The sequence below is a fragment of the Blennius ocellaris genome, assembly GCF_963422515.1.
Source record: "Blennius ocellaris genome assembly, chromosome: 10".
In the NCBI taxonomy this organism is placed as follows: Eukaryota; Metazoa; Chordata; class Actinopteri; order Blenniiformes; family Blenniidae; genus Blennius; species Blennius ocellaris.
Genome location: NC_137659.1, coordinates 21,515,344 through 21,543,134, shown reverse-complemented (window position 1 = coordinate 21,543,134; position 27,791 = coordinate 21,515,344). Strand labels below are relative to the sequence as shown.

At 41.4% G+C, this 27,791-nt stretch overlaps 1 protein-coding gene across 1 annotated transcript; it reads left to right on the top strand.

Moving 5' to 3' along the window:
- kif1ab (kinesin family member 1Ab) lies at positions 1–26,616 on the top strand. Its single transcript, XM_080502847.1, has 49 exons — positions 1–69; positions 819–982; positions 5,828–5,901; positions 6,074–6,253; positions 6,403–6,471; positions 7,175–7,353; positions 7,441–7,552; positions 7,799–7,876; positions 8,109–8,174; positions 8,270–8,287; positions 8,378–8,456; positions 8,539–8,617; positions 8,900–9,042; positions 9,701–9,739; positions 10,715–10,914; positions 11,923–12,002; positions 12,326–12,401; positions 12,528–12,607; positions 12,689–12,795; positions 12,953–13,036; positions 13,465–13,645; positions 13,726–13,798; positions 13,885–13,975; positions 14,091–14,239; positions 15,227–15,405; positions 15,516–15,653; positions 15,762–15,880; positions 15,965–16,050; positions 16,416–16,551; positions 16,705–16,888; positions 17,722–17,812; positions 17,903–18,021; positions 18,112–18,167; positions 18,766–18,874; positions 19,008–19,074; positions 19,476–19,560; positions 19,689–19,794; positions 20,057–20,080; positions 20,240–20,354; positions 21,673–21,806; positions 21,889–21,950; positions 22,046–22,191; positions 22,287–22,484; positions 22,579–22,650; positions 23,917–24,026; positions 24,673–24,792; positions 24,977–25,169; positions 25,266–25,384; positions 26,477–26,616. The coding sequence occupies exons 2-49, from the start codon at positions 874–876 to the stop codon at positions 26,532–26,534; spliced, it is 5,172 nt and encodes a 1,723-aa protein (XP_080358973.1). The 5' UTR covers positions 1–69; positions 819–873; the 3' UTR covers positions 26,535–26,616.
- Positions 26,617–27,791: the final 1,175 nt, after the last annotated feature.

The following is a 27,791-nucleotide window of genomic DNA, read 5'->3' as shown; positions in this document are numbered from 1 at the left end:
GCGCGGACCTGCTTTCTGACGCATCGCTGGATGGATTCGGTGGCCGTGTTTACGCGGCCTGGCTTTGAGGTGCGGCAGGCAGATCAAGATGGAGGAGGCAGTATTTACACGCTTTATCCGCAGCTTTTTTATCGCAGACATCCTCTTACGGTTTCGACCTTTTCCACTAAAGGTGTTGGGCTTGGAGCGATATGCATGCTTTGCAGGTTGTTGGGGTTTTTTTTTTGGTTTTGTTTGTTTGTTTTGTTTTTTTCATCTATGCCCCGCTGAGAGTGAAAGGATGGAAATGCGCGTCGTTGTGTCAAAGGGTTTAGTACCAAATGAAACGAAATCAAATGAAAGAGACCTATCGGTTTCTCTTAAACTACATGGTTTTTTTTTTAGTGAGGGTATTCCAGAAAATTCCCCAAAATGTGTCGTATCATGTCTGGAAGCAGTGAGGGGGATAGTGTTTCACCACGGGGCCTGGTGCCATGGAGGGATGCTGGCCAAAGAATAAGCAGCCATTTTACTGAATAACAGGGACGCTGATGGTTTTCCTGTCAAATAATGGCATACAGCTATCGAGTTAGCGTGTTTTTAGCAGTGCGTGTCCGCCGGAAAATAAACTCACCGATTCTGGATTTTAAAATGAATGATGTGTCAAATGAGTCTCTGGTGTTTGCGGCTGAGCAGGCCGATCCCTCACTATTTGATGGACGTAAACACTCCAGGTGTCCTTCATGTCTATAGATCCAGAGGTGTGGTAGCATACCTTTCCTCATTAACTTCACTTGTACCTTCATGTCTCTATTTGTTTGCGTCACCCACCTGTGCAGGTGAGCATCGGTATCTGGATCCAAAGCTCTTCCGTTCACTCGTTCACCCTCCTGCATGATGGCGGGGGCGTCGGTGAAGGTGGCCGTGAGGGTGCGACCCTTCAACTCCAGGGAGATCGGGAAAGACAGCAAGTGCATCATCCAGATGTCGGGAAACACCACGAGTGAGTACGAGCTCAGCTGGAAGTGAAATCTTTCTTTGGGAGGTGGACGTGCAACGTCACGTTGCTTTGCAGTCCAAACGTCGGATTACGTGTCTGTAAAATCAAACGTACAAGCTGTGATGTAAAAGAAAAGGTACAATCCATATTCTGCCCCTCTTACCTAGTGGGCTTTTTGTGCTTCAGATTTGTCTTCCTCACAATTCTAAAAGTCAACACAGTGCTGCGTCACTCAAACCTGAAGTGCACGCACTTTAAAAGAGATTATTCAGCGGCGTATCAGATGTGTCGAGGTTTGAAAAATATCAATATTCTTCAGTTTATGTCGAGTGAGAAAGAAATCCTCTTAGGTAAGATAAGATAGTTTAAGATAATTTAACTTTTTTTGCAGTAAAAATCACATCAGACAATAATTGTTCCTTCGATGTCTTCTGAAGTTTGGAAATGCTTCAGTTGGCAAAATAGACATGACCTTATGGACTGAATTTAGGTATTTTTTACATTATATAATTATTATTTCTTATTGAATTTAGTGCAATGCATAACAACTGAATGTAACTTTAAATTGTTTAAGTTGACGAAAGAAGACTGAAACAGGGAAATAACAGCAAAGTACACATTTGTATGAAAAAAGCAGGACATACAATTATGAAGATAAAAACTGTTTTATAAAAAAAAACTAACTAAAACAACTACAATCTAATCTTCCCTTAATGGCTTTGCACCAAGTTAATACCAATTAAATGGATGGTTGCTCTACTGGAAGACATTTACATCGAAGCACTGGCTGCCACATGCAGACTTATGATCACATTCAGGTCCTATCAACTATGAATTGTGAATATTGGATAATGTTACATCTCTTCCTGTGGATACATGAATAATTACTTTGATTTCTATGCCGACAGCCTTAGAAAACTCATAAAACACACTCAGCCAGGTGCTCACTTCAATCCCACCGCATTCTTTCAATCAATATTAAATAGGAGATATATATTTTTGTCACATGGGGTTAAAGGCGGCTCGGGTGATGTATAAATGCTTAAAATCTGATTTATGATCCCCACTTATGCTGCTGTCCTGCTGTTTTGATCCTCATTCCGTGACCTACATGGTGCTAAGTTTAGCATTTCCCCTCACCCATTTGTCTTGTGGGCAGCTTTTGCCCTGCGGCAGCACAACAGTGGGCCGGCAGGCATGCGGCATCTCGGCAGATCGAGAACGAGACAAAAGCTCCAGTCAGGCCTGAGTAGGGTGTCGCGACGACCGCAAGCTCTCTTCTCTAATCGTACGAGCCGCGCGTCCCCATAGAGGCCTGGTTGTTCTGGCCGGGCCCAGACCGAAGGTCAGCTGATTGCCGGTGAAGCAGGGAGCGGGTTTGTGTCGGCCTGTTGTGCCCGTCGGTAATTTTAATGACCTCATTAGAGACAAAATGTGTGGACTTTCATTACTTCAGCTCGTCGGCTCCACTGGTCCTGGACGGGAGATTTCACAGTCATCCCGGTGTTTTCATTTCAGGCTGGATGCACATTTCAGTGGAACACTGCCTCGGCAGCTCGTGCTTCATTCTCATTGCAAAATTAAGGGTTGAATGGCAGTGTGGCTCTTGGTAGTGGTTGGGTTGGTAGTTCGATCCCCTATCTTGCTCTATGTATGTCTTGTAGAGTGAACCCTCACTTGCTGAAATCTCATGTACTCAACACAATTAAGCTGTTTTGTTTTGATTGTTCCCAAAATGGTTTAGGATGTTCTATAAAATACATTCTAAACAACTTCTATTTAGAAGCAACTCCACTCAATTTCTGAAAGCAGACATCAGGAAATACAGAATACAGGAGAAACAGAAGTTCAACAGATGTCACAAGCTCTTTATCTTTAAACACTGAAAGGAATACCAGGGCTGGCCTGTCTGGTACGCTTAAGTCCACTGTGAAGAGAAAACACAAAAATAGTCAATGAGTTTAACATTTATGTCACATAAAATATCAATACGGTTACACCAATAGTTGAACACAATAATGTGCAAAACGTTATGAAAACACATCCCTGAAAATGTGCATTTTATAGCATCACAAGAAGATGCAGAATGATCTACCGACTCAAAATAAATCACAAGTGTAGAACAAAACTAAACTCTGTGCAGAGATACAGTATTTCCCTTCTCTCTTAACCAGCCACCTTCAGTCTCCAGAGTCTCCTGCCGGTACGGCTGCACTCCTGCCTCGTAGTACGTCTGGTGGTGGTTGAGGAAATGTAGTACCGAAGGCAAGCGTCTCAAACTGATCCAGTAAAGGAGCCGCCGGCGGCTGCACGTTTTCATTGCAACCAAACAAGAACACACACCTGACTCCAATTATTCAATCAACCGAATTGTCTTTACACCAGTCTGGATCAGGTGTGTCGCCGTGCTCGTTTAGCTCCAAGGTCACCCGTTTGGCGCTCTCTCTCCTCTTATGAGGTACCAGTACTTTACTTCAGTCTGCTATTATAGATTTTGCAGGCAAATACCATACTCCACTCATTTATTGTTAAAAGATTAATACGAATGCTGCATCAGAGCAAAAGTGGCACATTTATTTGATCAGCAATCGAAACAAAGAGCATCATATAAGATCACATAAATGCTGAATATTAGATCTGAATCTACCATGTCGTCAATTGGTCAGCCCATAGTATACATAAATACACTATATATAATATACATGTAAAATATGCATACGTTACTTCCAGATGTACTTTTGCTACTTAGGTAGGTTTATTGCCAAAAAATTACTTTTGATTCATTTAGTATAATACATATAAATCAACCTTTATTGGTATAGTGCCAAATCATAACAAGTGTTGTCTCATGAACTTTTACACGGAGTGCAGATGGCCCAGTGGTAATCCTGTTACATTGAAAGGACATTTTGTAAAAGAACATTGTTTGAAACAACGTCCTCAGAATGTTACAGACTGCGTGTTTTACCTTTGTTCACCGAACACATCACAGGAATGTTATGAATACATTCTGTAATCTAAGGCCTTAGTAACATCCTGATAACATTTTCCAAATGCTGTTTTTAGAATGTTCTAACTTTGTCTTGATACATTGAGGGGACATTTTGTAAAAGAACATTGTGTGAAACAATGTCCCCAGAATATCCTTAGAATGTTGCTGATAAAACTTTATTCGTTTGTTATCAGTTAACATTAAAAGAACATTGTATTAAATGATAAATATCCTTCAAATGTAGTTTTTTTTCAACATTACCTGAGAACGTTTTCTTGAAACTATGAGCAGAACTCACAGGGAATGTTCCTTGCTAGCTGGGAGGCCATTCAAACTATAAAATGCACCCTGTAAGTAAAGTCTATTCACTTTTTCTATAAGCTTTGTGAGGTCCAGAGAGTTGTATCACTTGTGTGTCCCGCCAGGGAGCTTTAAACTGGCTAAACCCAGCATTGTTGTACAAAGCTGCCCTTTTGTCGCTTTCGTGGCGTTGCTTTTTTTCCCTGTGTTCATTCAACCATCATCAAACATCAAGTGTTATGCGGGTAAACTCTGGATGATACGTGCTGCATATGACGTGACCCACCTCTGCCTGCGCATGCAGACTTGCTCTGGATCTGCTTCATCAGTTCATTAGTGGCAGAAGTGGATTTTTCGAGGAGGCGCCACCCATGTTCGTGTGCTCGGTGGTGACTGGTGTCGTCACTTGTTGGTGGGTGTGTCTACGGCAGTGCTGCTGTTAAAAAAACAAAAACAAAAAAAAAACAACTTTATTTATTTGAAGTTGGAGCTGGGGCAGTTTGGGAGGAATACTTTCTATAGAATGTACAAAATACTGCATAAAGATGCTGATTTGGAGGCGTCAAAATTTGAGTTTTTTTTCTCTGTGTTCTGTTTCAATAACTTACAGTTAAATTTCAATGTTATTTGGTTGTTCCAACTCCTCGACCTGCTCAGCTTGCGGAAGTCTTATTTTGCTATTGATCAGCTGCTTTAAGACAATTAAACTATCTAAAAAATGTCAACATTGCCCCAAATAACAATAATAGACAGCCGATATATTTGTCTGACAATTTTATAAAAAGAAATGTGGCTAACGCCTCACACATACGTCACATCTTTGACTTCTGAATGTTGTGCCACTGGATTACTCGGTAAAGTGGTTTTTTTGTGTTAAAAACCAATATAATTATAAAAAAATATATAAATTTGTCATTAAAGAAAACAATACATTTTCATGTGGATTTCTACACACTAATATTAATATGAAACATATAGCATAACCCATGAGCTGAATTCAGAACCACCCGTAGATGTTGAAGGTCAAAACTGAATCCTTTAAACAAAGTCTTAAAACTGACCTTGCCAGCTTGGATTCTATCTTCAAGTTTAGATTGGAAAAAAAAAAGACTAACTAACTTCTGTTATTTTATTCTTCCAATCAACTAACTTCTTTCTTCTGATATAGTTAGTTTTCTTGTTTCTATTTGTTTTGCCTTGTTGTCACAGTGTTCGTTTTATTTGTGCAAACCTGTGTACAAATAACTTTTAATTGATTTTTTATATACAGAAAGTTTGTGGTACATCTGTCTGAATTATCTCTTTTCTTAAAAGGTTGATATTCGACCTGTGAAGCTTTTGGAGACCGAGACTGAGGAATTCAGTTTTTTTGGACAAACGTATTTCTGTGAATGTTAATATCATGAATACATTCGAGTAGAATAGAAACACTTTGTCGAGTCATCATATTGTGCAGAATTTGTAAAAGTGATGACCAAAATGAACAGATCCACACGGGAGCAGACTGATGCATTCGACTGACACAGTTTTTTTTTTTTCTTTTCTTTTTTTTCCAGCAATCCTGAATCCCAAACAGCCAAAAGAAAACAAGAGCTTCAACTTTGACTTTTCCTACTGGTCACACACCACGGTGAGTTCCCGTTTCAGGGGGATTAAATGAATGTACCATTAATGGGGTTCCACTGTAGAAGTGACTGTCTGATTGCCTCCAGCACCCTGGTTTCCATGTTTTCATGCAACACACTGATGCTACTTCTCTCGCTTTATTTGTATCTCTTTATTTATACTCCGACTGTGTGCAGCCGGAGGACATCAACTATGCGTCCCAGATGCAGGTCTACAGGGACATCGGAGAGGAGATGCTGCTTCATGCCTTTGAAGGCTACAACGTTTGTATATTCGCCTACGGCCAGACGGGAGCAGGCAAAAGCTACACAATGATGGGGAGGCAGGAAAAAGACCAGCAAGGAATCATACCTCTGGTAATACAACCCATTAAAACACAGTGTTTTTTTTCTCAATATTCCCAATAAGAAAGTAAAGACTTCATGTGCATTTGGCTTCTCCTGATCGACGGCCATCGTTGGTTCTGTCTCTAACACAAAATGACAATATCCTCCTTGTTTTGCAGCTGTGTGAAGACCTTTTCACCAAATTTAATGACAGCAATAATGATAACAGTATGTCTTACTCCGTGGAGGTGAGCAGCATGGATTTTTTTTCTTTTGTATTTTGTATTTCGTGTAGCACTGCATGTTTATAGTGACCATTTAATACCCAGTCTGTGGAAAATCCAATGGAAAAATGACCACTATTTTAATTTGGTCTTTGTATGCAATTGAGGTTTTATGTCTTTAACATGAGGAAATGATTTCATGAAACCACCGACATTTTCAAAGTCCATAATAATCTTGAACAGATGTGAATGAATATAATCAATTATTGGGTGACTACAGACATATCTGTATGAAAGGGTGACTATCATGTCACCCTTTCATACAGATATTATTATTATTATTATTATTATTATTATTATTATTATTATTATTATTATTATTATTATTATCATCATTTGAATATAAACCAATTAAGGTGTAAAGGACACATTTGCTCTGCCCGTTCTGCCTCAGTTTTTTAAATTTTTTCTTTCAGTTTAATCTGAAATGTTTATGGAATCTGTTTAACCTACAAGACCTAAAGTGATACTACTACAGGCTAAAAAAAAAGAAAAGAAAAAAAAGAAGAGGCAGGCAATATATGTAATAGTTTGTTTACCAGATGAACTAAACATCCTCGTTGGATATTTGAGCTTTTATTGCTCCCAACAGCTGAGCACGACCTGAATGTAAGCACTCAATAAGTGATGAAGATGTTTTTTTTACTTCCTCTTCTCCTCTTCACAGGTGAGCTACATGGAGATCTACTGTGAACGCGTGCGTGATCTGCTCAACCCAAAAAACAAAGGCAACCTGCGTGTCCGAGAGCACCCTCTGATGGGGCCGTATGTGGAGGATCTGTCCAAACTGGCCGTCACCTCCTACAATGACATCCAGGACCTGATGGATTCTGGAAACAAGGCCAGGTAGCAACCTGAGCAGCTCAGTCTGACGCACAGGCCGCGATGCAGTGAACCGGTAACATTCACGACGACTTGTGACCCGTTCTCCAGGACTGTGGCCGCCACCAACATGAACGAGACCAGCAGCCGCTCGCACGCCGTCTTCAACATCATCTTCACTCAGAAGAAACACGACATGGACTCTGAAAACACCTTAGAAAAGGTTTGGACTCATTATTCAGCTGTACAGGAATTCTTCTTTCAGGCTCCTGTGATAACCGGATCAATACAGCAAGATCCCAAATGCATTTTATGACCAGACGGGAAGTCTGTCATCCTCTGAACACGTCATTTTATTGACCACGCCTCTCGGCGTGGCATCAGACGGAGCTGCGGTGGATGCAGAGGCTTTTCCCCTCTTGGCAACAAGCTTTCAATATGCAGCGGTTTTTTTGTGTGATCATCACAGGTCAGCAAGATCAGTCTGGTGGACTTGGCTGGGAGTGAGAGAGCCGACTCCACCGGAGCTAAAGGAACAAGGCTGAAGGTGGGATGACTGGTTGTTTCAGGCGTTTGTACACCCAGCTATCCATCCATGCAACCATCTTTCCATGTAAACATCTTTTGAGGGTCACTGGTTTCCTGTCAGGCATGTTTTGTTGTTTTGTTTGATTGTTGGATTAAGCTGCGGTACCTCAACCAAACCCAGACCAATTATTTTTGCCTTCATGGAGTCGCATAATTTATTTGTTGTACTAATAATGTTCTAATATTTGCAGGAAGGAGCAAACATCAACAAATCTTTGACCACACTGGGAAAAGTCATTTCTGCTCTTGCAGAACAGGTGGGATTCTTCTATTTAAAAAAAAAAAATGTTGAATAGAAATTCCTGTTTTAAGTTTCGCAAATACTGATTCCTTTTCTTTTTTTCCCCTTTAGGACTCGGCTCCTAACAAGGTTAGTTTACATTTACAACAGTTTTCTTGACATATTCCAAGTTTTCCAGGGTTAGAAAAATCCAATAAATGGGTATCATTTTGTGTGCAGAACAAGAAAAAGAAGAAGGTGGAGAGTTTCATTCCCTACAGAGATTCAGTCCTGACGTGGCTACTCAGAGAGAACTTGGGTATGCAAACACGAGGGGAAAAATACTTTGTTAAATATCAAGATTGGTTTGTCTGTAATTAATTAATACTGTGTTTCTTTAGGAGGAAACTCTCGTACAGCGATGGTGGCCGCTCTCAGCCCTGCGGACATCAACTACGACGAAACTCTCAGTACTCTGCGGTGAGGAAAAGATGAAAGAGGGCCAACAACAACACTAATGTCATACTTTGAGCTTACGTATGTACTCAACATAAAGCATCAGAGTGACTTGAATTTGCTTTTCTCCGACAAAAACCCCTCAAACAGGTTCAAAATAGAAGATTAGAGAAGTGGATCCAATATAGAATTTCAAGCTTAAAATGATGAGGTGCTTGAATAGAAGGCAGCAGCTGACAGAAAAGCTGAGACATGGTGTTTTCTTGTTTGACGGCGTCTCGATTTCGTCTCGGCCCCTCTTCGCAGATATGCTGATCGTGCCAAACAGATCCGCTGCAACGCCGTGATCAACGAGGACCCCAACAACCGGCTGGTCCGTGAGCTGAAAGAGGAAGTGGCTCGCCTCAAAGACCTGCTGTACGCACAGGGCCTGGGAGACATCATCGAGAGTGAGTTTCAGCACTCGCAGGTCACATACAGGGTCCCGTGCACACTTCAACATTTTGGACTTTTCTATTAATAGGTCAGACATTTTCCGCTCATTAACTCTGATACGTTATGGCTGCTCTGAGATGATGATGTTATCAGTGTATGCGTACAGATTTTTCTTGAACTTTTTACCTGATTGAGAGGCTCTGTCTCTGTGTGCGTCTGTGAACCAGACATTTATCACGGCATGAATCTAACAGAAAAAAAGCTGAACAGGATACGCAAATGTCCTCAAGCTTTAATGACTGAATGAATGGGAGTAAATCCGAGTGAGTTTGTGCTTCGAAGCCAAAAGCTTTGCTAACTCAAGCTTAAACCAGGCGGTTATTACAACTAACCCAGACTTCCATGAATCTTTAGCTCACGATTAAGCCGGAAGATACAACGTCAGCACCAGCAACTCCCTCACAGATATTCACGGAAAGACACAAGGGACATGATTTGCGTTCTATGCGGTCACGAAAACATGTCGGCCGATTGGAAATCGGCTCAGAAATTGCTGCATCCCCGTAAACCTGACGGTGCCCGAGAGCTTTTGGTGCAGGGTTGGTCTCTCTGTCCGCTGAAGACGGAGGAGTGGACTCTCACACACGTTCTCTTCTCTCCTCTGTCCATCAGCATATCGCTGCACCGGCCCAGTCATCGCTGGTTTGAAATGTGTGTATAACTCTTGCGAGCCTGCGCTTTGCAACTAATAGAAATCAGTCATGTGCTGGCTTTTGTTTTCTTCCACCACACCAGAGACCAAACTCATAATCCCACGAGACTCGATGTTGAAGTCAGACAAACTAATTATGTGAGGTTACATTTCCTAATCTTTTTTTTCCTCCCAAAAGATTGAGCAAAATGGCCTCCTTTCCTTTTTATTTGTTCGAATTATCCATGGTGACATGATTAATTGACCTTAAACACTTCTGTTCACCAAAAGCCTCCACTGTGGCCCCACAGTGATTTTTTTATATTTGTTTTGTTGCATAATTTGCTCTTAAAATAAGAGCAAAAGAAGGGGATTTATTTGGCGGACGCCATTTTAGATGGCTGTCTTTCCATCCTGGTTCTCTGCGTGTGGAGCTCCTATAATTTGAAGCCGGGTGCTTGGAGGCCTGCCTGCAGACACACAGTGCAGCTTAAGGGTTTTAGCGCATCACCACAAGCCTGGCGGGGGGACAAACAACACTCGCAGGCTGGATATGTTCGACGCCCATTCTTGTGACATGGCTTTATTTTTCGTTTCCTCTCTCATAACCGCGCTTTGCTTGCTGGGTGCCTTTGTATGTGGTGAAGCATCAGAGTGACCAAAGGCTTTCAGAGGCAGCCTGATCTTCAGCATCTTGTAGTCTATCAAACATTTTGTGCGCCGTCAGTTTGAGTTGCCCGTTTTCTCACTTTCTGTGATGGCTTTGGTTAATCAAAGTGTCTCTGCTTCTTTTACACATTGTTTGAGCTTTCTCTTCTTTTGTTTGTACTCCTCCCCGTTGTTCCCCTGTTTCTTTTCCCTTTTTAATCTGTGCTCCTCCGTGTTTTATTTCTCAATCCCCGACGTCTCTCCTTAAACATCCTTGCGTCTGCTCCTACCTTCCTTCCTTCTTTCCGTCCTCGCTCTCTTCCACGCGACGCCTCTCTCTCTGGCAGACCTGTGCGATTACAAAAACTTTGTGAATAATCGCCAGGCTGTCAATCAAAGGGGTGATCTCTCCGCAGTGAGCCATGCCATGACGGGGATGAGTCCTTCCCCGACGCTCTCGGCCCTGTCGAGCCGCGCCGCCTCCATCGGCAACCTCCACGATCGCATTTTCAGCCCCGCTAGTGAGGAGGCAATCGAAAGGCTCAAGGTGAGAATGACCAAGGTGTAAAAGTCGACTGTTTTTTCCAGACGGGAAAACTCACGGTGGTTTTCCATTTTCTCAAGCAAGAGTATCCAACATGTGGCCTGTGTGTCAAATGCCTTCGGCCAGAGGATCCATTGTAACCGATGGCGTGACCTCAGGAAAGTGTTTGGATTACAAAGAAAACATGGCTCGCACAGCTTGAGTAAGAGTAGCACACTCAGAACTGCACAGCAGTGAAAAATAATTTACTGCTAGTGAAGTAGGTTTAGCGTCAAAGGAAGTAAAAGTGGGTTAAAACAGCCATATTGAAGGATGTACAATGCTTTATTTGACATCTCTCAGTTAAAGCACTTTCAAAATGGCTTCAGTCACAAGGACACTTAATGAAAATTTCAAGCAATGATCATAGCAAAATATTAAAGGGACTTTTTAAAATGGTGCCACCGAGCACTGTAGCGTAGAGCAGATCCCAGCTGAGTACGGGCAAAGGCAGGAAACATCCTGAACAGGTCATCAGTCCATCACCACAAAGACAAGCATACGTCCAGACACTGTGTGGATGGAGGACCCAAACACAGATTTAGCTAGTAGTGACATTTATTGAAGATTTTCTCAGCAAACAAAAAAGACTTTTCACAAAAAAACAAACAAACCACAAAACGATCAAAAGTCAAATTTGATCAAATAACCTGGACATTATGAGAATGAAAAGACACTGAACTGAACACAGGAGCCACACAGAAAAGAAGGATACGCAAATTTAAAAACAGCAAAAAAAAATGGTACCATGACAGAAGGACCCGACACACAGAGTGCCGTTATCTTTGGTTTCTAGTCTTGCCCTGGGAATCAACGACTATGCAGTCATGTGTATGAACAATTTTATGTTTCATTTCCTCTCTCTCTCTCTCTCTCTCTCTTCCCAGATGTGTGTGTATCATGTGTTTATATTTTCAGGTCTTAATAATTTAAAAACAGCGTATAAAATATTGGTTCTAACCTCATAAACAGGAAACGGAGAAAATCATCGCAGAGCTCAACGAGACGTGGGAAGAGAAGCTGCGTCGTACCGAGGCCATCCGCATGGAGAGGTTCGTCCACCGTGTTCCTGCTGAGCTCAGACGTCAGAACTCATCCTGCCTCCCTATAAGCTTCTCATCCAAAATCTGCAGTGAACTCCGACCACAGTCTTGCACAACCCATCTTCAATACAAAAATAAATAAATAAATCAGATCAGTCTTTACATCTGTTAATTCACTTCAAACAACCTCCACCCTCTCTGCAGCTTGTGTAAACAACAAGATCTCACTAAACATCTGACAGTACCTCTTTTTCCTTTCCTTCATGGTGAAATCCTGTTGCTGGGTGTGATAATGTGTTATGAATCTCAAACTGTATGACTGCTTTCTGTAGAGAGGCCCTGCTGGCTGAAATGGGCGTGGCTATGAGAGAAGATGGCGGCACCGTGGGTGTCTTCTCCCCCAAAAAGGTAAAATCCAGTTTCCCACCCAAACCCTTCCCTGAGTTCATAAAGGTTCTCCTTATTCACAAAGAATCTAAAAAAAAGAAAAAAAAAAGCTCATGCAGGCTAAAGCAAACGTGATCCCTCTCTTAGACTCCTCATCTGGTGAACCTCAACGAGGACCCGCTGATGTCCGAGTGTCTTCTGTATTATATCAAAGATGGCACCACCAAGTAAGCGTTGGCGATTTCACGAACTTACTGTGACGCATCCGAGAATTTGCAGGCATTCGAACGTCGCTCGTCTTCTTTCAGGGTCGGTCGAGAAAATGCCAAGATGCGTCAAGACATTGTTCTCAGCGGCCACTTTATCAAAGACGAACACTGCACGTTCAGCAGCACCGTCGGCCCTCAGGGAGAAGGTGAAGGCTCGCCACCTTATTCATGTATCTGTTTGGAGCTTCCCGACTATAGAGCATCTTCGTCCAGATAACCTAATAATGCTTATTATCCAACCACGGGACACTTTGAACCATTGTTAAAAATGTTATGCTTTTATTTTTTTTAACTTTTTAACAGGATGTGTTATCCTTGAACCGTGTGAAGGAACTGAGACATACGTGAACGGGAAGCGGGTGACCTCTCCCATCATTCTGCGGTCTGGTAGGTCAAAGTCATCGTGCTATGTTCCTTAAAAATATTCCTAAAATAAGCTACTAAGCTTCTAAGCTATTTTTTCCTTTTCCTAGGCTTTGCTATCAGTGTATATAGCTGTTTAAATCAATAATGCCTATAGGTATAAGTATACACATGTGTGTATATGCATATATATATTTTTTTTTTTTTCATTTTTCTTGGAAAAATGTCCTTTGGCACATATTATAAAACACGTTTTGGCTTCATCTCGTTGAGCCACAGTTACTAGTCAGACTTTAACATTGCGGCTGGATTAGATGTATTCATTTCGTGACTGGTGCAATCTATAATCTCACTTCTAATCCAGGAGCATGTGTTTTCGCTTCTCTGCAGGTTCACGCTGACACCTAATTTTGTTGTTTTGTTTTGTTTTTTAATTATGTGCTTTTTTTAAGGTAACCGCATCATAATGGGCAAGAGCCACGTTTTCCGCTTCAATGACCCGGAGCAGGCGCGTCTGGAGCGAGAGAAGACGCCGTGCGCCGAGACGCCGGTGGAGCCCGTGGACTGGGCCTTCGCTCAGAGGGAGCTGCTGGAGAAACAAGGCATCGATATGAAGCAGGAGATGGAGCAGAGGTGGGCGCAGTGCCGCACTGTCTGCTCAAATCTTTATTGAAATGACATAAAAATCTAATTCAGCGACTTCAATATCTCAGGCTTCAGGAGCTTGAGGATCAATACCGTAAAGAAAGAGAAGAAGCCAGTAACCTCCTGGAGCAGCAGAGGCTGGTGAGTGAAACCTGCTTGTTATAAAATCCAGGTATTGATGTTGCGCACAAAGCAACTCTCATCCTGCTTAATTTGCTCCTTTTCAGGACTACGAGAGCAAACTGGAGGCTCTCCAGAAGCAAGTGGACTCCCGGTATCTCGAGTCACCTGAGGAAGAGGAGGAGCCTGAAGAAGAAGGTGAGACCGCGACTTGTAACTGCGAGCTGCCGCTACATATACAGCTGTCGTCTCTCTCTGTCTGGCTTTAATTTGCTGAAACGTGCATTCACGTCTTCGCATTCTTGACCTGCAGTGCCGTGGACGAAGCGCGAGACAGAGCTGGCGCTGTGGGCTTTCAGAAAGTGGCGTTTCTACCAGTTCACGTCCCTCAGAGATCTGCTGTGGGGCAACGCCATCTTCCTCAAAGAGGCCAACGCCATCAGTGTGGAGCTGAAGAAGAAGGTGAGATATGATCGTGAGATACAGAGCAAGGATGCAGCTGTGGTGTTCTGTATTTTTTATTTGTTTTGTCATATATGATGTTTGATAGATTACAGATATTGGAACGGATTAATTAGTTTTGTCAGTTATTTTGATGCTGTATTGCAGCATTGCAATACAGGGAACATTACAATGTTGGAAAGGTATTAAAATGCCTCCATGTAACATTTACTGATTTGCAAGTGCAAAAAGCTATTTCAACCTGGTAAGTTAAAATTTTAACACAGATAATCAAGACTACAATGATAAATGTAATGGTGATAAAGATCTTCGAGGCTTTTAACATTTAGTTTGTCTCAATTGAATCCCTAATTTAAGGTTTTTCTAACTGGCAGCAAACACAGTGCTTTAAAGCTAGATCCATTTTCTTTTTTTTTATTAGGAGATATTTATTTAAAGTAAAGACCGACTATTCAGCTGAGGCCCACACAGCAAGTTGTTACAAAATGCATGACTTGATTACTTTTCATGCTAAATTAAGGGAAACACAAAGCTAAATCTGACTGCAAACGGCCTAATTGTGTTGACTTATGGCTGGTGTTGTCATGTATATGTTCCTTATATTATTTCTGCACCAGTCGATACGAATTTGATATCAGAGGGAACGTTTTTTCTTCATTTATCAGTGAGATATGTTTTTTTTTCAGTCAGTAAAAAGTATGAATATTAAGTACATTCCAGCTTTTTCAGTGCAAACATTTCCCCAAGCTATATTTTGCCTTTCATGAAGAAAATGTTCAAACATCTATGGTGCTGTATATTGCTCTTATGAACTCCCTCTGATGTCGTATGGCTGCAGGTGTTTCTCTCACCTGATTTTAATCTGTGTAACTTAGCACGACTTCACTTTCGCAGGCTCAACGACTCACGGAGAGTGGGAATCTTTTAACAACAGTTAATGACGCGCAGTCACGCAGGGCATATAAACCCGCCGTTTCTTCCCCACAGGTGCAGTTTCAGTTCGTGCTGCTGACCGACACGCTCTACTCTCCGCTGCCTCCGGACCTGCTGCCCCCCAGCGTGGCCAAAGAGCGAGAGAGGCGACCTTTCCCTCGGACCATAGTCGCCGTCGAGGTTCAGGATCAAAAGAATGGAGCCACACATTACTGGACTCTGGAAAAACTCAGGTATGAAGAGTGGATGTTTAATGTTGAAATTCCTTTCACAGTTGAGGTGATACTCCCCTCCCCAAAAATCTGACATCTCATCTTGAGTCGTTCTCTTCTGGTCGCTGCAGGCAGAGGCTGGACTTGATGAGGGAGATGTACGACCGAGCGGCGGAGCTTCCAAGCAGCGCCGTGGAGGACTGTGACCACGCCCTGACCGGAGGCGACCCCTTCTACGACCGCTTCCCCTGGTTCCGCCTCGTCGGCAGGTGAGTCGACGCCCGTGGATGAACTGGTTCAGATCCCTTCTTGTCGCCGCAAAAATAACAACAAAAAACAAGGCAACGACACCCCACCGCTCTCCGTTTTCTCTGCAGGGCGTTTGTGTACCTCAGTAACCTGCTGTATCCGGTGCCCCTGGTACACCGCGTGGCCATCGTCAGCGAAAAGGGAGAAGTGAAAGGTTTCCTCCGAGTGGCTGTGCAGGCCATCTCAGGTATGAACATGCATTCAAAGTTTTTTTCTGAATCTTTACCTTGAGCTGGAGCTTCATCTCGTCCTCTGCTTTCCGTCCGTTCAGCCGACGAGGAGGCCCCAGATTACGGCTCTGGTGTGCGGCAGTCCGGCACAGCCAAGATCTCCTTTGAGGACAAGCAGTTTGAAAAGGTACTCATGATTACTCTGCCTTTTCAATTTGTCTGAATAAATGCGTAGAAAGACCTACATTTAAAACCAACAAACGTAGAGAGTGAAAGAAACCTCCATCATTGGACAGATGTGCTTTGATGGAATATCCTCACGAAATTCAAAGCACTGTGCTCACATCCTGGTAAAAAATGAAGATTACATAGCAACATGGCTAAGCAATTAAAAAGAAACTAATAAAAGATCAACAATATACATTTTCACAGCAAAATTTCACCGCTAAATGAAAATCTTCTCATGAGGCCATCCACCTTTTCCTAATCTCCTCATGTATTTTCTCACTTCCAACTTAAACCCCCCAGTGCTGATGCTGTTCCTCGTTTCAGTTTCAGACTGAGTCGTGTCCTGCTGGTTTGTCGCACTGCAACTCATCCGAGGAGGAGCTGCGGATTGTGGAGGGCGAAGGGCAAAGCGCCGACATCGGCATTTCTGCCGACGAAGTCAACAACAACACCTGTACAGGTGACTACACAGGTACGCAGAGCCTAATAGCAGCAAAACCTTGACCGCTTATGACTCTCACTGATTTACAATATTCTTCTTCTCAGACATATAGTTGTTGAAAAGAAATGTCAGCAATGTTTTGGGTTTTTTTTCCCCCTTTGTCCTACGCAGCCATGCAGGAGGCTCCTCGCAGCCCCGTCAAGAGTTTAGGTCTGGGTTTGGATCTTCCTCTGGATCTGTCTCCCGAAAAAGCTCTGTCCCACCTGAAGATCGGCAGCACGTTCACCTTCAGAGTCACCGTCCTGCAGGCGTCCAGCATCTCGGCGGAGTACGCCGACATCTTCTGCCAGTTCAAGTGAGTCCCGGCACACAAATCCTGAGTGGATGTGATTATTTTTTCAATGTAATCCGTTTGTCTCTATTAGTGTTCCTGTCATTGTCACCATCAAAAAATTAATCCAACGGAGTTTGTTATAATGCAGTTTCATCCTTCAAACATTGTTTTTCATTCATGATGAATTAAGAAAGTAAGCCAAAAAGCTGAATATCTTCATATTTCTTTTTCTTTTTCTTTTCCTTTATGATGAAATATTATTGTGGAAGTCTCTTATTCTAACTCACGAGATGGAAATAAGTGACTTGATGTCAGGCAGAACAGGAGCGAACACCTCTTTGTTGTTGTTGATTTTTTTTTGTTGTTGTAATTTTGGTATCAGTCTGTATCCCCAAAATCCATGAGTCTCACATGTATGACTATGCCACTATAACTAAAGATGTCTTGTTATAGGGTGATTCATTGGATCAGATATAATAATCTGCACTTTACAATCCAGCTTATTTTGATTTTACTGTGATTTTATTTACAAACATTATTGAAGGTGTGCCTCCCAATTCTTATTGAAGGTTCTGGTTTGACCGACTCTTAGCCGAGGATTTCTACTTTATAGAAATATAATAACAGGTGCCTCAAATGTTATTTTTAGATATGAAGCAGAATTAAATAATTCATCTTGTGACATTCTAATTTCCCAAAATGTGTTTTAAAAATGTTCACTGCTCGTGAATGTTTGTAGTTTGAATGACTGTTGATGTATATATATAAAAAAAAAAAGAAAAGACTTTAGAGTACAGAAGTGTAGAAAATGCACAGAAAAACCTCGAGATGATGTAACGACTTCTCGTTTTCAGCTTCATCCACCGTCATGACGAAGCGTTCTCCACGGAGCCCCTGAAGAACACCGGCAGAGGACCGCCGCTGGGTTTCTATCATGTGCAAAATGTAGGCAACCTAATACAGAAGACATCCTCCTATTCTCCCGTTTAATGGTTGCGCCGCTCACTGATTCTGTCTCCGTCCTGTCTTCAACAGATCACAGTGGAGGTGACCAAATCCTTCACGGAGTACATTAAGACTCAACCCATCGTCTTTGAGGTGTTTGGACACTATCAGAAACAGCCTTTCCCTCCACTCTGCAAAGATTTAATCAGGTGAGGAGGGGGATATTCCACTTGCTTGTTAATAATTATCGTTGACTACTTTTTTCTCACAGTGACAGTTTACTGTTTGGTTTCTTTCAGCCCTCTGAGACCCTCCAGGAGACAATTCCCTCGGGTCATGCCGTTATCCAAACCAGGTACGATTTGAGGCTCAATGAGTGACAAAGTATATAAAAGATATTTGTACATTTTGGGGATAAAAGGTTTCTTATTTTCTTTCTTTCTCTCATTTATTTCTGTAGTGAAATCTATAATCTTGCTGAAAAGTTACCAATGATTTCCATTGCTTAGATGCAACATGTTTATTGTATTCATCTTATTTATTTGTACAGCACTTTCAAAAAATTATATTTAAAAAAAGCTGTAAGACAGGCTGAACAATAGAAAAGTAAGCAAACAAACTGAATTGGTAGTGTATATCATGTAATAAAATATTAAGACTTCAATATTAAATGTATGGCTTTTTTTGTAGACATAATTCAAACCTAAAGGAGTGCATGTCTTTATCATGAAAAAAAGGCAGTTTGAGCAATTAGAACTGCACTTTACTCTGTAAGTGAAAGAAATACCTGGAACAAATGCGTGATTCTTAATATCACAAAGAACTCTGTTATCAAATGGAATCCAGATAATGTTCCTATTTCCCCTCAGTTCCGTTCAGTCTTGTGTGTCCGTGGTTAATCTCCTCCTCCTCCTCCTCCTCCTCCTCCTCCTCCTCCTCCTCCGTCCTCACAGTGCCGGCCACAAAGCTCAGCACCCTGACTCGGACCACCGCCGGGCCGTGCCACGCCAAGTACGACCTCATGGTCTTCTTTGAGATCTGTGAGCTGGAGTCCAACGGAGAGTGAGTCCTGTCTGCTTGTCTGGCCACTTGCATGCCATTAAAAAAAAAACCCAAAAAACAAAACAACAACAAAAACACGTGAAGTAGATCTGAGCGTTGAGCTATAATGTGCTGACTGTGTTTGTGTCTCCAGTTACATCCCAGCTGTTGTGGACCACCGAGGCGGGATGCCGTGTCATGGAACGTTCCTCTTACATCAGGTCCGGTCACAGTTTAACCTGCCTGTTTCCAATTTAGAATAAAAATAAGAATAAAACTAAAAGCATAGGGTATAGATGAAGAATAGATGTAAATCCTAAAACCTTCAATAAAACATCATTAGATAAGATCACTTCATGTGAAATGAATGGGAATTGAGGGAAATAGTATTTGTAATTTGCATACACACAAATGGTTTTAATGGCAGATTGAGATCCAGTAAATGAAACCATGAGATTTTTAAATCTCCTTTACAAGCAATGCAAACATTTTCAGCCACCGTACATCACATTGTACAATCCTCGGTGCGCCACCTTCGTAGATGACCTTCCACATGCATCTCTAGCTATTCGTAAAAGGCAAAAATCTGTTGCTGGACCTCCCGTTTCTTTGTGCCTCTCAGGGCATTCAGAGGAGAATCACAGTCACCATTGCTCACGAAACAGGAAGTGACATTGAGTGGAAGGAGGTGAAAGAGCTGGTGATTGGTGAGTAACATCAGTGGGCCAAACCCGTTATTATTCAATGGGACTGGAAAAGAAATTAGAAATAGTTGTTTGAATTAGAATCTTGACTTGATTTGACTTTTTTCTTTTATAATTTGTTTGAACCTCAGGTCGTATTCGAAACACTCCCGAAGCGGACGAGACCATCATAGATCCCAACATCCTTTCCCTCAACATCCTGTCTTCTGGATACTTCTGGCCTAAACATGATGACAAGTATGAATTTCGAAGATTTTCGTTTACATTTTTGTTATTAGTTCTTTTCCTCACTGTCTTTATATACTAATTTTATACACATCCATGCTTTTTATATCTGTAATACATGTAGCTCACAGGTTGATTCGATGCTTTCTAGTGTTTTCTAACGTCGCTTCATCACTTTTGTTGGCGGAGTTAAAACTTTTAACAGCTGCAGTTAAAAGTTTCTAATTCATGTCTGTTTCTCTGTTTTCTTTCTGTATTTGTTTTTAAATGGCAGCGTCTCCTTGGGAGTTGATCATAGGTATAACAAAAATCATTTTCATTTCTATCTCTTTTAAATCATTGTTTCTGATAACAAAGTGCTTTATTTGCTTACAAACCTTTGACAAGATCACTGGATTGTAGCTCCAAACTACCAGTGAGGCATTTTTATATATATATATTTTTTTTTTTAATGCAGGACTTTCTACCGCTTCGAGGCAGCGTGGGACAGCTCCATGCACAACTCTCTGCTCCTCAACAGAGTCACTCCCTATGGGGAGAAGATTTACATCACCCTGTCTGCTTACCTGGAGGTATTGGAAAATAAAACACGCCAACCCAAACATGTATAAGGTGGTACATACTGAATAATCTTTACCGCTGTTTAAGATGATCAAGCAAAGTGACTGCCGCTTCCAGCCCATGAAAGGGAAGCAGAAACTAATGCAACAATGATTGATTATCTGTGCTTGGTTAGCATGATCTCGTCTCTCTTCATGGCCTTAGTTTTTAACACGTGATGCTGTTATTCTTAAAAATAGACAAATTATGAAGTGGCTGTCATTTCCATTATAATGGATTTTCAAAGTGTTGTCGGCTGTTGGGATCCATAGGACACTTAAAAAAATAACATAAAATAAGAACCTTCTTCATGACAGTAAGATGCGTTTAATTTGAAAGATCTTTACAGTGTTCATATATAATCTACATTCTCATTATAACTCGCACTGAAAATGTTCCTCTAAAATGTGTTTTCATTAAAAAGTGCAAAACCTGGACGCAATAGTGAAGAAAAATCTGCGTATCACAGCTATTCGGATGAGTTCAACTTTGCCCATTGAGCTATTAAAATGTATTTAAATGAAGATACTGAAGAGAAAAATCATTCGACATCGGCAGAGACGAGGAGAGATCCGTCTTCTTTCATTTTCAGTCACGTAGGAGTCAAACGTCAACAAAGTTCTGCCTGATAACCTGCGGCTGAAGTCACACTGGCTTCATAAAATACTCCGAACGAGTCACAAGTTTGTTGCAGTTTGTTACAGAGTGAAAACAATGTTGTTAATTGTTTTAGGCATTATTTAACCTTTTATAGGGCATTGGTTTAAATACAACAACATGTTGATAATAAAAAAACAACACTATTGCTTTAAAATGCCTCTGAAATGTTTCTAAATCTGAGAAAATGTATGTGAATATCCGTAAAATGTTTCCAACCTAAAAACTACTGAGTTGTACCGTATTACATACAGTACAGTGTGTTATTGACAAAAACAACATGAATTGTGCCGACTTGGAGTGTAAATACTTGAGTAGACATACTTGCAATAAATGTGCACAGTTTATAGCAACAAATATGATGCTCACATGTATGTTTTTTAAATTAACAAGGCGCACTCACGACACAAACCGAATCATGCATTTCCATCACTTTTAGTAATTTTGACAAAACCCAAAAAAGTAACACGGATCTCAATAAATTCATCATATAATACTAGTGTTTCTCTAAATCTGTGCATTGCAGACTTTGATCAACTGATTTATAAGCACATCTTTTTAAAACTCTGAATTATTCCAATGTTGTGTAACTTCTATAAAAGTGATTCATATTGTTCTGTGTTCTTTGACCAGATGGAGAACTGCACTCAGCCGACAGTCATTACCAAAGATTTCTGCATGGTGTTTTACTCCCGCGACGCGAAGCTGCCGGCGTCGCGCTCCATCAGAAACCTCTTCAGCACCGGCTGCCTCCGGCCCTCCGAGAGGTACGCTCCTTCACTCCGAACCGTTCGCATTACGTAGAGCCTTTGACACTTGGATTAATCCTTTTCATGTTGTCTTTCCCAGCAACCGCGTCACGGGAGTCTATGAGATCACCCTCTGCCACGTGGCCGACAACGGAAGTCCAGGTGACGGAGAGACAACCAAACAAAACAACGCGGTTAGAATAACGAGAACACGGGTGTGCTTCCACTTACTAAACGCCGGACGCTTGTGTCCTCAGGCATGCAGCGGCGTCGCAGGCGCGTGCTGGACACCTCGGTGGCGTACGTCAGGGGAGAGGAGAACCTGGCCGGCTGGAGGCCTCGCAGCGACAGCCTCATCCTCGACCACCAGTGGGAGCTGGAGAAGCTCAGCTTACTGCAGGAGGTGAGCGCGGCCGGCCTCAAAAGCCGGAGGAGCGCCTCTTCTTCTCGGTGTCTGACGTGGCCGATGTGAACCGTGCTTTTTTTTTTTTTAAAAAGGTGGAGAAGACTCGACACTACCTGCTGCTCAGGGAGAAGCTGGAGGCCACCCTGCAGGCGGGGCAGGACGCGCTGTACAAGAGCGGCGACATCAGTGACTTTGCAAAGAGTCCCGTCCTCAGCCACAGTCCCGGCAGCAGCCCGGCCCCCGGCAGCCCCAACAGCCCCAACCAGAGGCAGAGGGAGCTGGCTGCCAAGGTGAGCGCTCCATCGCCTCCTTTCTGCTCAGGTTGAAACTTAAAAAATTTAATCAGAGCAATAAAACCCTTTTTTTCCACTTTGGTCTTTTTAGTGTCTGCGTCTGCTGATGCACACCTTCAACAGGGAGTACAGCCAGGTGAGCAGCAGTGCCAGTGAGAGCAAGGTGAGCCCCTGCCTAGGCCCTGTAACCCGGCCCGTTAATCCTTCTCAACCTAATGTTTACCGTCTTAAAGCCCCGATCCCCTCAGCTTTAGTTATGCTCGTCATTCTTTCATTTGATCAATTAAGATCGTTTCTTTCTTGCTCTTCTTTTCTTTCCCCGGCCATGTCTGCATTCTGTCTTAATAGCCACCCAAGTAGACCTGGGTCGAATATTAGAGTTATTGTTTGTTGATAAAACTACTTTACCGACATACTAGGGAAAAACAAAAACAAAAAGAGTTTCAGCTCGTAAGGTAAATCAGAGCGATTTTTGTTTAATGACGGTTTTCCCAGTGTTTTTTTTTACATGAAAGTACATCATAGATAATGACTGTTGGAATCCATAAATGGATATGTAGAGTTTTGTTTTACTATGAAATGCATGCTGGGTCTTCATATACCTTCAATTCTCACACATTTGACATTTGTGCTATTTTATCATTTTAATTTGTCTTAAGTTAGACTTCCAGCTCCAAAATATAACAAATATTAGTTTGACCCTTTCTTTCTTTTTTTTTAATCATGATTTTTCTTAGATTTATTTGATTTTGCACATACAACCTTACAAAAGAGAATTTCGACCCAGGTCTCCTGATTAACTCTGATCCATGACAATCCTCACAAGCTGAACCTTAAAACAGGGTTGTCATGATACCACATAAGTATAAGGTATAAATTAAACATTTAGAAAAATGCTTGTTTGCTTATGAATAAACAACCTGTATATATAATGACGTTAGAAATTTTTTTTTCAAATCATAACGGCCACAATTTGTCAACCATGTCCAGCAATGGTAGTTTTTGCAGCTAAAAGAGTGTTGTTATTGTTTAGAAAGTATTAAATGTGGTATCATTAAGGCTTGTTTGAATACTTTCGACAACCCTACTTCATAATAGCTTCGCCTCAATCCTCCCGTGAGCTCATCTCTCACTTTCCCTCGTCTTCAGAGACCGCAAAGCCCCCTGTTACATACTAACCCTCCTGCATGTCCTCCTTAACGTACTAACCAGCGAGGGGCTCTTAGGCATGTTGAGGATTTACAATTCAGTGGTGGTTCTGCAATACATTGAAGGAGAAGACGTCAAAGTTTCTGATGGAGATGTTTTTCTGAATGCATGTCTGTGTCGTCCCTGCTTAATTGTTCGCTGGTTGTGTTGTCTCGACATGTTCTCGTCCTGTGTGTCCTTGTTATTCCTGTTTCTGCGTGTGTGCGTGTGCGTGTTTTAGCTTTCGGAGATATCTGCATCGCTAATGAGAGACACATCCTCCTCCGGGCTGAGCACGCTCACGCCCTCCTCAACCTGCCCCTCACTGGTCGAGGGACATTTTGATATGAGGTGACGGAACGGTTTCTTTTACTCACAGCATTTTGCAGCATTTGCAATTACATACGCATAGTATCAAGGCAGTTCATATCAAATGATAAAAAAAAAAATGTACTTAAAAATGTGTTTTTCTGTTTCTATGACAGACTTCTTAGGAAATCAGGCATTGTGCAATCCTAATTTGATTTTTAATCAAATTTTGTGAAATGTTTTTTACTCATGGTACTGTATAGTTTACAGAGAGAACTTCCCAGACACATTTTGTATCCGTTGAGATCAAGTGATCACAGCAATCTATCTTAAATTACTTTTTAAATAAAATGAAATGTCTAATCCAAAGACACTGTTTTTGAGTGTGAAAATGTAAATTACTTTCAATTTCAATGTTCTTTTCATGAATAGGGTGGCCAAATTATTACATTTTATTCAATTAAATATTTTATTTTATTTTATTTTATTTTATTTTATTTTTTTTATTTTTTTTATTTTTTTTTTTACTTTTACTTTTACTTTTACTTTTACTTTTACTTTTACTTTTATTTTTATTTGTATTTTTATTAAATTTGTGGTTTTTAAAATCTATTTTCAATGTTCTTATTCCAATTCTCATTCTTAATAAGTGCAGCCTCACCATTTCATGTGTTGTCCCGTCGCGCAGACACACTGATCTCAGTTCTGGAGCTTCCACACCAGACCTGGACCCGTTCAGCCCCGTGGACAGAAAGAAAGCTCTCAGAGGATACACCTTTGTTCCAGACATACAGGAAATCCGCGTGAGGTCAGATCATACACGCCCCACTTCATTCCGAGGAAAATACCACAAATATTATGTAGAATAGATTCCGTGTTATAACCTCCAGTCTGTCAATTGTTGCAACATCTTGATCATTTTCAGGGCACATATGTTTGCCTTTTGTTTTCACTGCCTATCTAGACTGCTGTGTTTATTTGGTCATTTACAGTCCCATCGTGTCAAAGAAAGGCTACCTCCACTTCCTGGAGCCCCACACCAGCGGCTGGGTGAAGCGTTACGTGGTGGTGCGCCGGCCCTACGTCTACCTGTACCGCAGCGAGAGGGACAGTGTGGAGAGGGCCGTCATCAACCTGTCCTCTGCTAAGGTGGAATACAGCGAGGACAAGCAGACGTTGCTGCGGGTATGACTTTGCTGAAAACGTACATAAACGTGACACTGCCGATCCTGGACGGGCTTCACCAACCCCCCCGGGGGGGGCTCTTCCTGTGTTCTGCAGACTCCCAACACGTTCGCCGTTTGCACCGAGCACCGCGGGATCCTGCTGCAGGCCATCAACGACAAAGAGATGCACGACTGGCTGTACGCCTTCAACCCCCTGTTAGCCGGCACCATCAGGTGAGCGGCCATAATATATCTATATCATGCCACATCTTATTCCTGAAAGTCCTTTAGATTTAAAGCCCAGGGAAAGTTTTCTAATTGAGAGAAAATCACATTACATCCAGTTATTGGTGGTCAGTCTTTGGTATTAAAGGAGTTGTTTTACAACTCCAACCTGAGATTTTTATTTTATGCTTTCTTTCTTCTCCTTTTTTTTTTGACTCGTACGATTGAAAATATTTATTATATTCATTAATTAATTATAAATGTATTCAGTTTTTTAATATCAGTTAAATTATATTGCATAAAATTATTTAATTCATTAAAAAATATATAATTTAATCAACCGTGCTATTTGGTTAAAATATTAAATGCTCACATGAGCAGAGATGTAAAAAAAAAAAAGGTGTAATAATATGAGGAAATGTTACACTGAGTAAAAACTATATTCAATAAAAGAGAATTCATTTTAACTACATTTTATACCTGGAATTTGTTACTTGCTGATTCCATGCGGTCAACGTCAACAATATTTTTATGGTAAATATCAATAGTTCTTATGACTTGCTTCGTGATGAGAGCTTTTCCAAAAGTGTTTCATAAAAAATATAATCAAGTCCCTGCTTAGGATTTGGTATTTAAAAATGTTTGAGGTGATATAACAAATAACATTAATAACACATCATATGTTCATTACCTGATGTCTTTTACTCCATTTATAATTTTGAAAATGATCCAAAACTAGTTGGTATTAGCATTACTTGGCTTTTTATGATAACACTTTCAACGTTTGGGTTGAAATACACCATTTTTGATGATTGTTAAACATCTAGTAGCAAATTTTCTTCAGTTATTTTGTAAAATGTGAATAAAAAATAATTGTCACTCAAAAAAAACAATTACATCAGAGATTGTATTATATATTGTGGGTGTGACATTTGAATGGAGTTGACAGGTTTTTTTTTTCTTTCTGGAATCAGTATAACATTAAATAAAAAACATTTTTTTTTTAAACGTTCACAAACATAATACTATTGAAGTAGCGCATGCACCATTGCACTCGGGCTTGTAAATATGCTGATTTTAAATGCGATCTCCTCCTGGCAGGTCGAAGCTCTCCAGGAGAAAGTCGATCCAGTCGGTCCCATCTGCTCAGAGGATGTGAGACGTGAAGCCGCCTGGTGGAGAAACAACAACAACAACAACAACAACAACAACGACAACCACGATACAATCTAAAAGCTCGGCTTCTGATGAACAAACACCGTATAAGAAACTTATACGTTTAAATACCCCTCTATGTGATGACCAACCCAGTGCCCCCAAAGTCACTCCACCACTCACATTAACAGCCGTCCCTCCTGCTGGTTTTGTCAGCGAGCGACCTCGAACCCTGCATGACGCGCTCCCTCCTGACACGCTAACCATCCGTAAAGTCAGTTAGCTTCCCTCTGCTGGGCACTGAGTCTCGCTCCCATTAGTTTTCATGCACATGTAGAAAGTTGTCACCCATAAGGCTACCAAGTATCCTGTTAAAAAAAATTAGAAAAAAAATCAAAACTTAAAGGACCGCGAGTGGTCGGTCCCTTCATTTATTATTGCTGAAAGTAAGTCCCAGCTGTGAACCAGGCGTTTGTAACACCGCCCATTAACGGCATCGAGCTGAGTGTGGGGGGGAATGCAAACGTCCGCCCGGGACGTTTCTCCACGTAGAGACGACGCCGGCGCCACTCGCATCCACCGTACGTCCGCTGCACGTGACCTCAGTTTGGACCGGCTCCGGCGCTCCACACAGCAGAGAGTCTTTGCTTCACGCCGGAGGTTTCACACATAGCGAATCGCTGTTGCTCATCGTTTTGAAACTCAACGTAGCACGAGGAGGGATTTGATGGGACGAACGGGTCAGCTGTCGTTGTGTTTGATTAATTTTCTCTGGTGACATGAAAACTGAGTCCATCTTCTAGTTTAAGGGGGAAAAAAGAAATATTCCACGATCAGGAGCTAAAACATAAGCCTCTGCTTTTTTTTGTGCTTCTTAGTCTTTTTTTTTTTTTTTTTTTTTTTTTACATAATCCTTCATATTTAAGGACATGTCGTTGTTGTTGTACATTTTCTGCACTGACATTTTTATTTTGTGACAGGACCGTTGACAGTTTTGTTGCATGGCACTTTATTGTCTTTATTGAGTTGATGTTTGGTATCATTCACTCACTTGTTTTAACCAAAGCACTGTTTTATTATTTATGTATTTATTTATTTGATTCAATCACTGATCACTGTGCAGTTGTGTTGGGATGAGAACAAAAAAAACCAGGGATTTCAATTTAGTACTTCAACATTAAGTTAAATTGATCCAGTGTCCTTTTTGCCAAGGGTGAGTTGAGACGATTAATGCGTCCATAAATACCAAATTCGGTTTAAA